Source organism: Mustela lutreola, chromosome 8, assembly GCF_030435805.1.
Source record: "Mustela lutreola isolate mMusLut2 chromosome 8, mMusLut2.pri, whole genome shotgun sequence".
NCBI classification, from domain to species: domain Eukaryota; kingdom Metazoa; phylum Chordata; class Mammalia; order Carnivora; family Mustelidae; genus Mustela; species Mustela lutreola.
This window is the reverse complement of record NC_081297.1, coordinates 79,907,320-79,926,107: the sequence shown is the minus strand read 5'-3', so window position 1 is coordinate 79,926,107 and position 18,788 is coordinate 79,907,320. Positions and strand designations below refer to the sequence as shown.

General features: G+C 36.1%; 1 protein-coding gene across 12 annotated transcripts in view; it reads left to right on the top strand.

Annotated features, from left to right (window-relative positions):
* The window catches only part of SOX5 (SRY-box transcription factor 5), a 995,891-nt gene that overhangs the window by 890,353 nt on the left and 86,750 nt on the right, over nt 1-18,788 (top strand). For all 12 annotated transcript variants that reach the window (XM_059185762.1, XM_059185763.1, XM_059185769.1 and 9 more), the window contains one exon: nt 354-439. In XM_059185762.1, the coding sequence (XP_059041745.1) occupies nt 354-439 (86 nt within the window). The remainder of the gene's footprint in view (nt 1-353; nt 440-18,788) is intronic.

The window sequence follows — 18,788 nt, the reverse complement described above, 5'->3', positions numbered from 1 at the left end:
TGGGCTGAGAGTTGGTGTGCTCCTACCAAGACTCGTGTGTGTGTGTGTGTGTGTGTGTGTGTGTGACAAAGTGCAGCCCTCTGATCAATGCACACTTTTTCCTTCCATTTTCCTAAATACATCATGAAAAAAGGATGAGGTTTCCGCCTTAATTGCTTGTGCCTTTTATTCACATTCCTCTCTCAGCCAGAATTGTGAAAAGAGTGTTAGTAAAAGGCTGCACAATAGAGCTTTTCATTAGGCCCCAGCAAGGCACACAAAAGAAGGCTTTTGGAAAGAGTGAATGCGCGAGTTTAATTTGCAGGTGGAGAGTAGATAAAAGGTGCTGACACCTCTATTATTCTCTTACTTAGGTGACCCTTACCCTGTTCAGCTGATCCCTACGACCATGGCAGCTGCTGCCGCAGCAACACCAGGCTTAGGCCCGCTCCAACTGCAGGTAAGTCGGGAAACAATGCAGGAGAGACCAAGGTGAAGTAAATATCGAAAACAGCTATTACCGTGTTAAAGCAGAAAAGAACTGATGAGGGATACGTGCCTCACAATTTTTTGTTTTTTGAGTTTCCTTGCACTGATCCTCAACCAAAAGTTGAGATGTTGATCCTTTTAATTTTTAAGAGCCCTGTTTTCTGTACTAAAGGCAGCTTATTGTAATTTTTTATTGCCTGCTATGATTTGGCAAAAACAGGTCGAGTTTTGCTTGGAGGACTGTGTAACAAAATTTCATCCTAGAATGGTCCTCATCGAGATAAGAACAAAAACTGTCCACGACATGCAAGCAGAGTGTTATGAATCCAGGCAACTTAACAAAAATTACATTTAAAAATGTTCGGGACACCTGGTATTAGGGACTTTGTAGGTCTTTTTATTCTTCTGCTAATGCCAATTTCATTGGGCAAGCAAAGATAAGTAAACCAAAAAAGCAAGCACATAGATGAGCGCAACTCTACAGACACTCCAATTAAGATCTTTGTAGCCCTAAAGAATACATATCCCCATGTATCCAAGAATGTCAGTGGAAAGTTTACTGTAATTTTACCGGATATCCAAGTGATTTTAGAAATGTTGTCTCTGGAGTTGGAAAGAATATTGATATTATATTAAAGTTATCTTTCATCATTAACTACTTAAACCTTTGAATCAGCATCCTGCAAAGTCTTCCGGAGTTTCTGTCATTATGGACTTCATAGTTATGCAATTAACAGGAATAAGAGATCATCTAATAATAGAATTAATCTCCCTGTGAGAAGTTTTATATTTTCCTCTGCCTAAAAGATGGTATGCCTATGAATCCAGAAGTAAAGCAGTTATGCTTAATAAACTTAAATTGTATTCATGAAAATGCATTGTCATGATAGATGATCTTAGTCCATAGGGAAAAATAGAGTTTTATATGTCTGGTCAGCACGGGGGATTATCAGAAGACCTGGTGGGTTTCTGGAAACCCAGTCAAGTCTCACAGGAAGAACCCACGAGGAACTGAGACATGCTGTGTTCTACAGAGGTTAATGACAGTCATTCCTATTCTACCTTTTATTTGAAAAGTTACAATGTGAATGTTTATTTCTCTGAGCTGGAAATACCTTGGGAAGTGTTAGAGCCAGAGGGACAATTAGTGTAGGTTAACATTTGTTATCCCTTGTCATGGCATCTGGGAAATAAATGACAATAAGAGGAAAGTGGTGCTGATAGGTAAAACTAAAGAGTAGTGAAATTAAAGGAAGTGGCAAGAATATCCAGCAACATAATTGAATGTGGAAATGGGAATTTTAGAGATTTCTGATGTCCATTTTCAAAGCAAGTTACACGTTCTCATCTCCTTTCACCCTTAACGGTGAGAGGAAGCAAGGGCAAGTTGGGGGCCTCTCCTATGTTTCATTGTAGGTTTCTAGTAGAAAGTAGCTTCATTAGGCAACAATCCAAACTTCTTTCCCTATGGAGATAGTATTAAAATATTTGAAAATCCTTCATTTCCATCCTTATCATATGCCAGATTCCCTTATAAATTTTTTTTTTCATTTTCAGAAAACAAGAAAAAGACACCACCATAATTTGATCTATAAATAGAATAGAGCTCTTTTTTATGTAAGTGACATTGCGTTGTATCCATAAGTGAGTGCCAAAAATATATGGGTTTTAGTTAGGGTCTCAGTAAACCAACACTGTGGTATAACAGGAAAATTAATAATCCAAAACATCTTTGTGGTAAGCCCTTAGCTACTATTAAAATATATCCACACACACACACACACACACACACGCACGCACGCACGCACATATTTTGCCCGTGACTTTAAAATGGTACTCAATGCTATTCAAATGTAAACCCATTTCAATAGGCAGACTGTCTGCCTTTTCTCTGAAGTGGACTGACTCTATCCTTTGCTAGGACTCCTACACCAACTGACTTTGCCACTCATATTCCTGACATTATACTCACAGATCCCCCACCTCGACTTCAGCATTCCCCAGAGCTGCAAAGGACACCTTTAATACTCCCTTTGTTTGCTTGAAGGTGACAATCAAATTTGATTCTTCCCTCACAGACCTACCCCATGAGTCAGAGACAAGCTAACTATAACATCTAGTCTGAAGATCTTATCTTAACCCTTATCCAACATTTGCCCCAATCTTGCATACCTATTTCTGAGATGTTTCATTTCAGTGGGGTATAATGTTTGAGGCAGTTTTAATTTTCTTCAAACTCTGCTTTTAATTATATTGCATCAGATCCCCATTTGCTATCCCTTAGTAATAAAATGAGTAGGCTCCATCAGTTCCAGGTCCTTCTCAGTGACTAAGATTCTCTTCTAGTTATTAAGATTTAGTCTTAGATTCTTATGCTAGTTCTTTGGCAAGGCTTTCATTTCGTTCTTATTGCAGCACCTTATGTTATATACTGATATCTCCATTGGACAAATAAGAAAACTGGGTCACAGAGTCCAAAATCCATGATTTTAAAACAATTATAGTTGCTTCTCCAAGTACAGGAGATTTTAAACTTCGGAGACATTGCCCCTCTTAGGACATTTGCTAGCTCAGTAAAGAGCTAATCAAATTATAACAATAATGCTGATTAATTGGCACTCATACAAATATGCTATATGCATCACAGTGCTGGAAGAAGTAGCCAGATTTATAAGGACTGCTATCTATTTGAGGCAGCATTTTTATTTCATCCGTCTTTACGCAGATCTATGTTAATTCAAGCCTCTCTTTTTGAACATCCAGATCTAAGGAGTGACACTATAAATATATTCCTACTCATCGTTAACTTTGTTTGCCTACCATTTGTGTTTTCGTTTGAAACAATCTTTGACATGTAGTTGTTCATACCTGGATAAGATAATGTTAAGTAATACCAAAAAAACCACGACCTTCCTTAAAGAAAGAATAAAGATGAGTACAGTTATTTTAAAAGATAAGAAAAATGACATTTTAAATTAAGCCACTATTTATTACTTAAATATAATCTCATGTTCCTGGATAAAAATAATGAAATCCTTGCCATGTCGTAAAATATACCTTACATTTTAAAATCACTGTACTTAGGTACCATAGGAGCAGTTAAAGTAGTCTAAGCATTGTGATACAGTTTTTTTCTTTTTTATGGAGGAAAAAAAATAGCTTAATCTGTATTGTGTCTACAAAGCATACAAATTAACATGTGCCAAGGCACCATTTTATTTATTTTTCTTTGAGGTGCTTGGTTGGCTCAGTTGGTAGAGCATGCAACTCCTGATCTCAAAGATGTGATTTCAAGCCCCATGTTGGGCGTAGAGCTTACTTTAAAAAGTATATATATAAAAAAATGGATTTGACAATAAAATATCTATCTGTTTCTTTGCTGTTCAGTCTTTCCTGAGACTCCAATCCATACAGACAACTATTTGCTGGCTGTCAAGAGGAAATACGTAGGTGTTTACAGACAGTATATACTGAGTACAAAATGCAACTTACCAGTTCTCGTTCTTGGCCCTAGACCTGCCCATTCTCTGGTCGCAGCAAATGACGCCATTCTATCTACTGCTCGACCTGGAACCACAAGAACTATTATCCTTTTCTCCTCTTCCTCCACACGTATTCTTTCACTCTCTTTTCATTCCACCTAATAAATACGTTAAGGAGCCATCCATTTCTTTCCATCCTAACTAGTATCCTTCTGGTCAGGCTGGCTACCTCCCTGCTTGCCTGATACCACACTAGCCCCTGAACTGCTCTTCTGTCTTCCTCTGCCCCTCTCTGATGCTTTCTCTACTCTACATTAGTCGGAATGAGCTTTCTGATTTTAGAAAATCTGATCATGTCCTTCTCCTATTTGAGGAACCTTAGATAATTACCTGGTGTTTTCAAGTTTTCTGGATCTTTGCTAGTGGTGTTTCCTCTTTCTGGAATGCCATAACCCACCACCTTTACCAAGCCAACTGCTATTTCCCTGAGGTTGCAACTTAAAACATCACTTTTTAAAAGAATACATCACTGTCCCCAAGCCTAGATTAACAGGACATCAAAGGCATCATTAGCTCATGGAAGAAAAAAAAAAATTAGTAGCTTGAATTCAATAAGATATCCAATTGAAATTTTGTACCTATTTTAATGTAAAGAAATAAACTTAGGAAAACCTTATATGCCTAATACCATGTTTAGCACTACAGTATTTTCTTTACTTGTATTTAAAGAAATATTTTTATAATAGTTTTACTCCATCCCTCCTCACTCAGTCTGCTCCGGCTGCCCTAAACTCTTCGCTGCCCCTTGACCTGCCGAGGTGTGCTCCCACTTTAGAGCTTTATATTAGCTGTCCCTCTACCTGAAACACTCTTCCCTCTGTGTGGAAGCTCATTCTCACGCCTCATTCAAGAATTTGCTTTAATGTCCTCTCTCAGAAGCCTACCCTAACCAACCCGTTTAATTCACATCTCTGGGATGTGAGTAACCCTCCAGGGACACCACATTTTCTATTTCCCTTATTCGCCCTTTCATCATTGTTGTTGTTTATTTTTTTCCTGATAGGACTGGTCATCTTCAAACATAGTATCTAACTTACTATGTTGTCTGTCTGTTCCAGATATTCTCTAAGGGTCACCAGAGCAGGGACTGCCATTTTTCTTATTGTTGTTCAATATTGTATCTCAAGTGCTCAGATTAATGCCTAGCAAATAGTTGCTGCTCAGTATGTACATGAGTTGCTGCTCAGAATGCAGGAAACTATCATGAACTAATGGTCAGAATCATTTTTAATAAGATAACAAAGCAGTGTGTCATTAATTTCTGGGACAAGTGATACTCATTTAAAGACCTGGGAACTTTATATTTTTCAGCCCCTCCTGGAAGATTCTTAGTATATGAGAAATCTCTAGCTCTATCTCTCCTGTGCTAGCTTCCCTTTATCTCATCATGTCCATGGGCTGCTGCATAAAGAATGCATTTTAATATTTATTACAGTTTATGTAATTCCTTTAAAGTCGTTATAATTTACATATACAAAAAGGGCCAAACGTCCTATCATTAGATTATTCTTGTATTGTTTGTTAACATATGTATATACATATATAAGTTTATGAACTGCTAGAGGTACTTTGACTCAATAGGGCTCAGCTTGCCAACACAATACTAAAGTAAGTGATTTCTAAATAATGGAAGGGTGCATTATCAAAATAGTAACTACCCAATCAGCAATATCATATACTGGATTTAACCTTTCATGTTTTTTCCACTCTTTCCTTCTTTTATTTTTTTTCCTTTGGACTACCCTTTTTTTTCCCCCTTTCCAGAGCCACTGATGCTCTTGACATTTTTTTTTCTCCTGATATTGTCTCTCTTTAGAGGAGGAATTGATTTATATAGAAAGCTAACATAGCTTTGTTTCAGTATCAAAAAGTGAGTATAATTATTTAAGCCAAATGAAGTTACACTTTGAATCTTTTGGATGTTTGTGACTGGATGAAATAAGTTAAGTGAATCATCTATTTCTAATTAATAAAACCAAATGATGGCAACAGTCCATCGAACATTCCTTTCTCATATTTGTTGTCATGAATTTTCATTTTACTTAATGGGCAGCATGCATTTTTTTAATAGTAATAGTTATAATGTAGCATATATATACTATTTCTATTTTTTAAGCTAGGTTTTTAAGATTTGAAATTAGAAGGAAATATTTATCCATTTATTTCTCACTTTATAAATACTGTATTTGTGTTGGCCAAAAGATGGTTGCCACCTGTTCTACCTATAGGAAGCCAAAAATGTCGACTCCAACCAATGATTAATAGTGATAAGCAAAGGGAAAAACACTGAAATTATTCTTGGATGGTCATATTTTACTCAAAATAAGCATGTAGCAGTCATTCAAGAATTTCTACTGAATTAGTAAAACTTTTTAATGAATTCAGTAGGATTGCTTTTTAAATTTAACCACAATAGTATTTTTGGAATATGGACTCAGAATTACAAGTTGTCAGAATTGAAATCACATGGGGCTATCATTCCAGTAGCCAGTGCCATCAGTAACATGCCTTCTCTGGGACTGAGAAAATGAGAGATGACTTGTGATCAAGTTAGAGAATGAATCATACAAAATATCAACGGAAATCAATCTTTTTTCATAGCTATCAAAGGTACATGGAAGTCCTGGTGGAAATGGCTTAAGCTTCTATCTGATAGAGAGTAACATCAAGGCAGACATGGATGAAAAACTGAAGTTCATCTTTTTATCAACCTCCTGCCAGTCTCCGAAGGAGGTCAATAATTATGACAGGACACAGATAAGTGTTTCATATTCCCAGAGCACTGTAAGTGACTGAGCATAGCTTTATGTGTCTGACCAAGAGAAACGCCCAGAAAATCAATAAGGGAGAAATAACCATATGGAGAGGTCTGGAAGTGACGATTTTTACCATCTTATTGAAAGAATTACAAGGGCGGTCTTCATCTTTACCTACCTATGCACTGTACGATTCAGTGTAACTTTCAGGTCATCGTCATTTTCGTACAGGGTGAAAAATGCTGATCCGCTCCTCATTTCAGTCGCAGCCCTGGTGCACTGTTTGCTGTCGGTCTTCTGTCTGCATGAGCGAGCTTCCTTGCAGGTTAAAAGAGTGAATTCCCTCTTTTCCTCTCCCTTCGACCCTGAGCCTGCAGGGCAGACAGACAGAAGCACACATATGATTAATACAGCACAGCTGCAAGTGTGAGTCATTTGCATGTGTATTAATAGAGGCAAAAAACCCAACAATTAAATTATATACAGAGACATTCTGCATACTAAAGAACATATGCAAATAGGCCTGAAAAAGTGCAGCCAACATTTTCTCTGACTTTTCCAAGCCCATATGGGCTAGAGTCAGAACCCAGCAGTGTTCAAGAATCTCCTCCAGGGAAGAGCTGGTAGGAACTACTTCCATAGTTATTACCACCCCTGGGGTTCCCGGGAGCTGTTTTGACATTTGGACAATGGAGACCCTACAAGCAGTGTCTTTTTCTTGCTATTTCTGTATTTCCTTGTTTCCAGCAGTTCCATGGTATCTCATTACATGCTAACAGAAGCATTTGTACATGTGTACTTTTCCACAGAGCCCATTTTCATTGTAATGGCCAACCAAATCAATGCTAAACTTTAAATCGTAGTTGAAGTCCCCCCGTTGCCTATGCTAAAGTAGTACAACTATTTGTCAGTGCCAGGTTTCCAGGCCCAAGTCAGTCCATGCCCTTTCCTCAATGCATTCTGTGTTCCCTTAAAACAGACCTAGGTTGCTCTAAAATGTCTCGTGGCTAATTACCAGACATAAAAGGATTGCAGGGCTTGAGGCCAACAGTAGATTCAAATCTAAGAACAATACCAATGTAGTGAAATTTAAATTGTGAAGTTTTTTCATGTTATCAAGAAAAACAGAAACTACTCAATTTTATATATATATATATATATATATATATATATATACACATGAAGAGAGAGCAACCAACATTCTTCAGATTCACAGACTGTATTTATAGTAGAAATTTATTCTTCAACCTAATTATCAATTTAGTTGATATTACTAGCACCCTTTAATTTAGTCAAGGAAACTTTCCTGGAGACAAGCCCAACTTTAGGAGTAATATTTCACATAAATAAAAATTACTACTTTAATAGGACCATAAGACTCATGAACCTAGGGGTGCCGCTTGCGTGGTTTAGTCGGTTAAGTGTCTGCCTTCAGCTCAAGTCATGATCTGAGGGTCCTTGGATCGAGTCCCGCACAGGTCTCCCTGCTCAGTGGAGAGTTTGCTTCTCCTTCTCCCTCTGCCCCTCTGCTCCTGCTTTCTCTTTCTCTCTCTCTTTCTCTCTCAATAAATAAATAAATAAAATCTTTAAAAAAAAAAAAATATTGAACCTAAATGACCCAAATGAAGACAGATGCCCCTGAAGAGGAAAAAATTCTGGTGTTGTTGGTACCAGAATACTGTTGAATATTATCCTTGAATAATATCCAGTTATTTGCATGGCTAAGTCTCAGAACATGCAACTAGAACATGTAAATTATGTTCTATACAACTGATAAACTTAGGACAGGTGTTTTTGTAGATAATTAATTATATAGTGAAAAATTTAGTCCCTCGCAAGGGATGATTAGAAAACATAAAGACTAAAGCAAAATTTTTTAATTTTTTTAAATTTTTATTAACATATAATGTATTATTAGCCCCAGTAAAGCAAAAATTTTTATTAAGGTACTATCCATAGATTCTTAATATTTTAAGAGGCACTATTGCTTAGTGAGAGGCATTATAACATGAGGGTTAAAAGTGTGGCGCCTGCAACAATTTGTGCCTTAAAGATCCATGGTTCTGCTGTTCACCAGCTCTGTGACTTTGGGCAAGTTACCTAATTCTCTATCCTAAGTTACCTAATTCTCTAAATGTTATCTTAGTGGGAGGATTAAATGAGATAATATACATAAAGTGCTTGAGCAATAAAAGTATTAATGACCATTTATCAAAGTTATGTGCTAGGTAATTATAAATGTTTGGTATTATTAGTTATTTAATAAGTTTTAGTAACTGAAATTAAAACTACTTCTTTCTAAAAAGCCCTCTCACAAATTGGGACTTGGCAGACTTCTCTTACCTGGATTAACTTTAGAGGATGGCAGGTAAAGCAAGTTAGTAAAATTGAGGCTAATCACCTTATTTATGAGTAAATAATTGTATTCCCCTTTGTGCCATAATTTTAAGACCCATCACAAGACTCTGTGGAAAGCAATGAGTTTAGTTATCCCCCCAAAATATGAGAAGTTACTTGGAGTATGATGTTCTGTATTTTGCTGTTGCTCACTCTTTATCTCAATATTTATATCTATAAAATAAAAATAATGCCTCCTGCTGAGTCATGTTTTTCCATGGGTATAATACAAATGAATTGTTTCTATGAGCCACCCAGAACTATTATAAATACCTTAAAAAATTTAAAATTAGTTATTTACATAGATGCCTTTAATATAATATGCATTTCTAAATAAATAATACAAAAAAGATTTTCTGGTATCACCCTTCAAAGCTTACTCTTTTTCTGGATATATTAACAGAATATATACTCTTATTCTACTCTTGTGTTGTCTGTAGATACTAAGCTATTTCTCATAAAAGTCTGAGAAAATTTATGAACTTCTCATGACTTCCTTTAAGGAAATAATTCCTGTGGTTTCAAACTTGAATGTGGAAGCACATTATTTTTTTTTTAATTTTTTCTTAGGATTTTATTTATTTATTTGACAGAGATCCCAGGTAGGCAGAGAGACAGGTGGAGAGAAGGGAAGGGAAGGAGGCTCCCTGCTGAGCAGAGAGCCCGATGCAGGGCTCCATCCCAGGACCCTGGGATCATGACCCGAGCCAAAGGCAGAGGCTTTCACCCACTGAGCCACCCAGGTGCCCCCCACATTATTTTTATAAACCCCACAGTATTGCGTAAATTTTATTTACTCAGCAAATATTTATTCTTTGTAAGTGCTTAAGCTGAGCATCATAAGGAATGCAAAGATGAGTGAGTTAGGAATCCTTACTGGATTATAAAGGAGCTTGAAATGTGGAAGAATGAATGGAGTACAGAAGTGGAATAGACCTTGCAGAAAGCCACAATACCTCCTGTCCTATCAAGTACATTTGAAAATGGAAAAGACCTCAGAGACCATTCATTGGAAACAGTTGTTTCGAACTATTCACAGGGTCCAAATGGCTCCAAGCACCCCAAACGGTACCATTCATTTTTGTTTGCTTTATAGATCAAGTTATACTGGCTAAGACTGTTTGAATGAAAGATTTTGCTGCTCAAACAAAATTTTAAAACCATTCTTAGAACCCAACTCTTTAATTTTATTGATGAGACAATTTAGACTCTCAGTGATGGCCTGGCTAGATCTGATATTACAGAAGGGCACCACCTGGAATCCTAGCAACTGAAAGCTGAATCTGGCTTCTTCCTATTTTACCACAGTATTCCTGAAAATAAACTCATATATTTATTCATATATATTATTTTTAAGTGCTTTTGTATAAAAGAGGGGAGAAAAATTGCTATTTTTGCTTTTAGACTATTAAATTAAGGATGACTAAAACAATGGGTAGGATTTGCATATTAGTAACAATGGCAACCTTCTGAATTGCTTTCATTTTGCTGAGTTCAATGATTGTGCTCTGTGAATTAATTCTTTTGTGAAAAGCTATTGAAAGATCAAGGAATTCAGAAAACAAAACAACAGAGAAGCTTGCTGTTTCATATCTATTTGTTCATAGAAGGTTCAAAGTGAGATTGTTTACATCACTAGTCTTGTTGATATTTTATTTGCTTCTTAGAAGAAAGATAGTATTCAAAGATGATTATGTAATCATGCAGATAAGATTTTGTAGTCAAGAAAGATCTGTTCTGAGAGGGAGACCATGGAGAAAACCTACATTACAATTTTGAGCTGTGTTTGGTTGGCAATTGTCTTCAGGAGATTTGAAAATAGAGCCCTATTCGGTTCCTTCAGATAAAAAAAAAACCAAGCCAGTCCCATAGATTTCAAATTTGCTGTTTCCTGTGGAAGTTTCTCCATATTGTCCTGCCAAACTGAAGGCATGAGTAGAAGGGCGGTGGGGGGATGAACCCTTAATTATTTCATATTTCTTAATCCTGACCTTTTCCTTAATGTCATACTCCTTTTTCTTACCCAGCCACTTCTTGGAGCTAGGAAGTAGACAGGAAGAAATGGAGGAACAGATTCAAAGTATGCTTCCAAATGATTTGCTACAAGGAGCCATCGCACCAGCATAATTAATGCCTCGAACATGAAAATTACAACAGTGTTCTCTTGCTTTTCCCAGTAGTAGAATTTCTTCGGCATAGAATGACAAAAGTAATACTGATAGTGAAGATTGCAATGATCTCCTCTTAGGAATGAGGCAGAACAATGGCAAATATTATCCATCCATCTATAGAGGCTGCTTTTTTTAAAAGATTTTATTTATTTATTTGACAGACAGAGATCACAAGTAGGCCGAGAGGCAGACAGAGAGAGAGGGGGGAAGCAGGCTCCCCGCTGAGCAGAGAGCCCAATGCGGGGCTCTATCCTAGGACCCTGAGATCATGACCTGAACCGAAGGCAGAGGCTTAATCCACTGAGCCACCCAGGCACCCATATAGTAGTTGCTTTACGATAACAAGCCTCTATCGGAAATTTATACAGTGCCCTACAACTCCGCCTACCTTCAAATAGGTGCCCTTCAAATATTTTTCATGACTAGTTTCCCTCTAAATTTAGTTCTTTAGTTTTAAAGGAAGCTTAAGTTATTAGAAATGGTATAGGTAACACACTTGGTAAAGATAACAGAAGTTCTGCCAAGACATTTCACTAAACAATAAAAAAAGAAAGTTAAGGTCCTTAAATGTTCGTTTTTATTCCTTCTTCATTTGATTCTTCTTATATCTGGTTTCCTTCCACAGCAGTTTTAAGTTTGGATATTTTAGTGCCACCTTAGGTACAAGCTAGCCACAAATACAGTATGAAAGCATAAAGTGTCTCATCACAGATTCAGTCTTTGCATTGTAACAGTTTGGTAGTAAACTGGTATGCGGGCACAGTAACTAGTTAGATGACTTAAATGACTTAAGCTTCTTTTTTTCCTCCTTTCTGTAAAACGTGTTCCCCAGATTTTACTTAAATATTTAAAAATATTCAAATAAATTTTACAAATAAATCATATGTAAATGGCACATAGAGTATAGTGGCTTATGGGCTTTGGTTCCGTAATGAGACACTGTTTGTGTGTATCTTTGGTCAAGTTACTAAACACCTCTTAGTCTTTGTTGCTTCCCATGTGAAATTTGATAATATTTTCATAGACGATAAAGGTGTTCGAAGGATTAAATGAGACACTACATGCAGAATGTTTAGCTGTCATTAGCTGTTGTCATCCTCATCATTATTTCCTAAGTTCAAGTATTTCCCATTGTCAGAAACAAGCCTAACAAGTTATCTGGTAACTCAATTTAGCAAGTAATTTTCTGAGATAGAGCAATTATGTTTTATAGTACAAAGGAGTACGGTGATTGGAGATTTCCATCTTTATTCAAGTATTTAATGCAAGAAGAATGTCTTTATGAAAATAAAATATGTTTTCAATGTGAAAATCTTTACATACAAGACTACAAGAAATCTATTTATCTACTTATTTTTCTTAAAAATAAGTTGAATCTATTTCTTTTCATTCCATATGAATTACTAGAGCTTTTATGGTATTGACAATTATTTGGGAAATGGACAAGCTTTTCCCTTTGAAGGGAAAACCAATGTGCTACTGGAAATTTATAGTGTTTGTTATGATGGGGAGAGTTTTACAACATGGATAGTTAGGGAGTAAGAATGAATAGGGCATAATAAAGGCAGCCAAAGTAGCATATCTAACTATCATGATCCTCCTAACCACCCAAACTGCTCATCAAATAAGGGTTCAAGTTGCAGCTTGGCTTCGAAGTGTTGTAGGAGTCTGGTCTCAAGTCATTTAATGTGCTCATGACTCAAGTTTTCTTATTTGTAAAATGCATGTTCCTGTTCTTCCTCTAGCTGTCATATATATGTATGTGTGTGTGTGTGTGAAGGGAAATATATATATATATATATATAAAATATATATGTGAATATATATAATACATATATAGAGAGAGAGGAAGGGAAAAAAATGAAGCAAGAGAAGCACTAGTGAAAGTAACCAGGAGCCCCAGAAATCCCCAGAAGGTGCCTTTGCAGCTTACAAGTAGACTTCTCTGATTCATAGACCTATTTATTCATGTGCTGTCAGGGAAATATGAGAGAAGGGTAATGAGGCAATTATTGATCTGAGGCATTCAAAAGAAATGTTTTAGAAATTTGAAATAGTCAGCCTAGCTCTGAAGATCCAATTAGGCAAGAAAGTTTTAATTATTCCCATTCCAGCTCCATGGAATGAGAAGAAAGATGGGCAGGTCAAACCACTGCTAGATGACCCAATAGACAACCTAAGAGTATACTTACACACAAGAAGAGAAGAGCTATCTAAAAGTAAATAAATAAAAATTTCACATTAAAACAAAACAAAACAAAACAAAACTTCCTAGCAGTAATCAGAATGCTGTCATCTGCAGGTACACCGTCAGTGTTTGGACACTACCAACTTTGTTGGACGCTACCTACTTTGTTGTCCTTGGGTGTTGGCCGCTAAAGGTTTTAAAATAGGAAAATATTTCTAAAAATCAACCTTCCTGTTCCTGTTTCTTGGAAAATTTTCTCTTTGTTTTTACTTTTATGTCTTCTTTTTTTTTCCTTCTTCACTTAACTGTTCCTCTCTACGTTCTTAGCTACCCTCCTCTGTCAGTCCTTCTCTACCTCGTCCTTCCCCTCTTCTCTTTCCTTCAGAAAGGAGGAAAGATTTTGTTAATCAAAATCTGAGCCTTTAACTACCTTGTTAGTCTCCCATGACAGTGAAAAAAAATGGGGGGACTCTCAAGCTTTTGCTTGTTGGCTAAACAATTAAAAGAAGTAATTCACATGGAAGCTCATGAGTCAGAAATTGGAATGAGGAATATTTAAATGGCAAGGATGGAAACAGAGGACAAGTATATCTAGAGCCTTGTTCTTTTGGTCTAAATAGAATACATAACATTCTAAATGATCGTAGGAGAGCCTAGCCTAATTCATCTTCTCTATTAATGAAGCCAATTATGTCAATGGTAGAGGCTTCCATTTAGACCAGAACACCAGCAGTTGAAACAATCGTGTTTTCACTCATTCTCCCATTAGAACTGGTATGTTTTCAAACTATGCTTCATAGTTTGGGAAAGAAGTGTGAGTTCTCCTGGAAAGGAAATATGTAGATGGGGAAGCAGTGCTCATTATTTTTATACTAAGAAAGTACAGCACAATTTGTTTCTTTGCATCAGCTGAAATGGAAAGAAGTGCTTTTCACCTTGTTTACTTAATAGTCTACTATCAGAACTTTATACTCCTATTATCTCAAACAGTGGGTGGTACCCCTGGCTAGCTGCTCTCCTGCACGCTCAAACCATTTGTAATTCATTTTTTATACCCATATGGAAACATTAGAGATATAGAGAGATCAGGTCTGAATTTAGTAATTTAAAAAAATCGTTGTAATCTACAGTGTTAGTAAATTCCCACTTTTCCTGATTCATTCTTAGGAAGGAAGGCCCAAAGGGTTTAGGATTATAAGTCAAAGTTGTTGAATAAGGTCCTTTTCATTTTTACATGGTATCTTTTATTTTTTTTTTAAGTTTCTAAAATTAACACCCAGTAAAATTGATTATCACCCCTCAAATTCCCTTGATCTTTTTGCACCTCCGAAAAGAGTTGCGTCATCAACTGCCTAGGGAAATGAAGCTGGGTTGACCATTGATGGCACAGTTGAAGCTGAGAGGAGCGAGCTACCTACAGTTCGGTAGATGTGTTTTCAGACCCCCAGTTTAACATGGCTTTCAGCTCTGTCTGCCATCCTTAATGCCAGCATTTCTTTGTTTATGCTTTGTTCATTTGGCTCTCTTTTTATGTTAACTGCTCATCTGATTTTGTTGGAGTAAAGACTTCACTATGTAATTTCTGCTCTTAATTATTTTTTAAAATTTTTATCGTGACCCAAATTTTGTTTATTTTTATTAAATCTTTCCATGGATTTACTTTTTATTATGGTAAGGTATCTATAACATAAACTTTAGCATCTTAAGCATTTGCTAGCATACAATTCAGGGGCATAAAGTATGTCCACATTGTTGTAGGACCATCACCACTCCCCATCTTCCCAGCTGTGCATCATTTTAAATCGAAAGTTCATACCCATTAAAGAGGATCTCCTGACTTTTTCACCACTCCCTCAGCCAAGTCTCTGGTAACTGCCCTTCTACCTTCTGTCTCCATAAATTATCCATTTGAGGTACTTCATATAAAGAGGAATCATACAATGTTTGGTCTTTTCTGGCTTATTCATGTAGTGTAATATTTCAAGTTTCACCATGTGTCAGAATTTTCTTCCCTTTTAAGGCTGAATAATATTCTCTTGCTTGTATATGCCATCTGTTGTTTACCCATTCATCCACTGGTAGGTATTTAGGTTGTTTTCACCTTTTGCTATGGTAAATAGTACTCCTACGAACGAGGATATACAAATATCTGTCCTAGTCCCTGCTTTCAAGTATTTTGGGTGTATACCCAGAAGTGGGATTGCTGCTGAATCATACGGTAATTTTAAGTTTAGTTTTTTGAGGACCTGCCATGTTTTCCACAGAGACTACACCATGGTATATTTCTATCAGCAATGAACAACCGTTCCAATTTCTCTACATCCTCACCATCATTTGTCATTTTCTTGTGGTTTTACTATTTTGTTTCTTTTCATTTTGATAATAGCCATATAAATAGGTGTTAGGTGATAGCACATTGTGGCTTTGGTTTGCATTTCCCTAATGATTAGTAATATTGAGCATTTTCTTATGTGCTTACTAGTCATTTCTGCATCTTCCTTAGAGAAATGAGAATAAGCTCCCTTTTTTTTTTTTTTTAGATTTTATTTATTTATTTGACAGAGATCACAAGTAGGCAGAGAGGCAGGCAGAGAGAGAGAGAGAGAAAGGGAAGCAGGGTCCCTGCCGAGCAGAGATCCCGATGCGGGGCTCAATCCTAGGACCCCGGGATCACGACCAGAGCCGAAGGCAGAGGTTTTAACCCACTGAGCCACCCAGGGGCCCCGAGAATAAGATCCTTTTTAAAAGAACTGGGAATTGATTCCTGGATAATGTTCGCTTTCATTGTTCTCGCCTTAGATGAGCCTTTAATTAATATTCGTTGATTGAAAGAGGGATAAATATATGCATGAACAAAAGAATAAGTCCCATTACCCATTACCATCCAGAACATATGAGTCTCAGTAACCACTAGATTCGCTACTTGAGGCAGGTTCCTTAACTTTGCTAGGTATACATTCTCAGAGTCTATAAACCGGGTTAGTAATACTCGACCACTAGAATTGTTATGCAGACTAAATACCGTGCAGAATGCTTAAAAAACAGTGATTACTGACATGAAATTAATTTGCTAATATAGATACGTAAATATTTATAATTATATATATATATGCATATATATAATTATGTTTTAAGTTTTAAATGCTTAAATGCTGATTCTTTATGTTTCTTTGTTGTTCATGTTGGGAGCACCTTCATAAAATAAACTAAAATATTTGTTTAAAGCATAACCTTCACAGGAACTAGCTCAATATCTTTCAAGAAATATATATTGACTAAATTGAAAAATGACAAAAGAATGCATATTTGACCATACGTGTTCATAGACATTTGCCTGGGCTCATGCACACAGCTTTAAGTTGTACTTGGTTCATATAGATTAATAGTTTCACTGCGTGGCTTTTCTTATTAGTAGTAGTGAATCCAAAATACTATGTTGCCTCAAACTCTATTGGATTGATATTTAAAGAACTGAGAATTCTGGTAAAGTACCAAGTTAAGGAGAAAGAGCAAAAGTTGGATTTTGCTGCTTGTTTGTTTTGTTTTGATGGCTAAAATAATAAACTGTAGGTATTTTTATCTGATTTTTGCTTCTGATTTTTTCTGATTAATTCCATTGAATTAGTAACACTATCCCACTTTCTGTTAATAAATAATAGTAACAACATTTATTAATTAATCTAATGAAGTATGTGGTATGGCATTTATAGAGCATTTTGTGAACCTTTTGTTAGAATTTGTGTAAATGTGATATGCTACAGAAGTACAAGATCAATGATAAATTGATTCATGCTGTTGTACTCTAATGGCTAAATTTTCCCAATCATATGAGAGAGAACACCACTGAAAAATGTGTCCCCTATACTAAAGTATTTTCACTTTAAATCAGGTTGACTTTATCGTCATTTTTTCTTTATCACCCTTTTTATTTTCTCGCTGGCTGAGATCTGAGGTCAGTGTTCACATACTAATTTCAACCAAACATAGAAGTGTAGGATCAGAAGAGGAGTAAGAGATGGTCCAAATAAAAAAGAGAAATGTTAGATTTTTTTAAAAAAGCTAATTTGTCACTTCACTCATTGAGTATGAACTGAATAGACTTCTAACCCTTAAAATACTTTTTTTTTCTCTTTTTATTGCCTGGAATCTTAAGAGCTTTATCATTTGCAGTCATAAAATGAAAATATACACCAAACCCTCAAAGGGCAAGTATGAAATTAAATTATATTTGGGCAGCTGTAACCTTTTAAAACGATCAGATTCCAGTTAATGTATTTCTTCCTGTTCCAAGTGCTGCCATAGTGTTTGATGGTGGGAAGCAGTCCAAAGGGCATTGGGAGATAATAAATTCACTGTAAATTTCACCCCAAGGCATGTCTCGATACACCAAGGCCTCCATTTAGCAAGACTGACCTAAAACTCTTGTCACATCCAAAGGTCATTTAGGTTGGGGTTGGTGTGTCCCATCTATCTTTCCTTGATGTAAAGAATGACAGTTGAAACAGGATTGAGCTCATAAACAGTCATCTGAATATGAAAAAGAAGCTAGCTTTGGAGTAGGAGGGGAAAGTGAAGAAAGAACTACCTTTTACAGTAGAACTGGCAAATGCTGTGCTTTTTTGCAAAGTCAATGAAGGGTTGACATGATCTTGTAGCTTCTGTTTCAGAGCGACCATTAACTTGACAGGGGCATTACTGAATTGGGGTGATTTAGAACATACTCTCCTTTCTTTTATTTATATTTGTTTCCAAAGCCTAGGATAATTTTTAATAATTTTTTTAAAGAATCTAATATTTCCAACCTTCCTTTACTTTAAAATACCATTACTCCTCCCCCCCCTTTAAATATGTTCTCTTGAGTTAAGGTACAAAATGAACCAATACATGGGAACAAATTAGAAAAATTGTTTTAAAGAAGTAAAGCTTAATGTGGGACTGGAAAACAGTGTTTGTTTTTTTCTTTCTACCACCCTCTTAATCACTCTACTTTTGTGATAAAATATGCATAACAATAAAATTTATCATTTTAACCATTTTTAAGTGTAGAATTTAATGGCATTAAATCCCTTCAGAATCAGAAGAATCCCTTCACCACTATTTATTTCCAGAACTCTTAATCATTCCAAATGGAAACTCTGTAACCATGAAATAATAACTCATCATTCTCCCTTTCTCCCTTCCCTCAGCCTCTGGTAACTCCATTATACTTTATAAAAAAATTTTTTTAAAGAAGGTGGTGGGCATTAGGGAGGGCACGTATTGCATG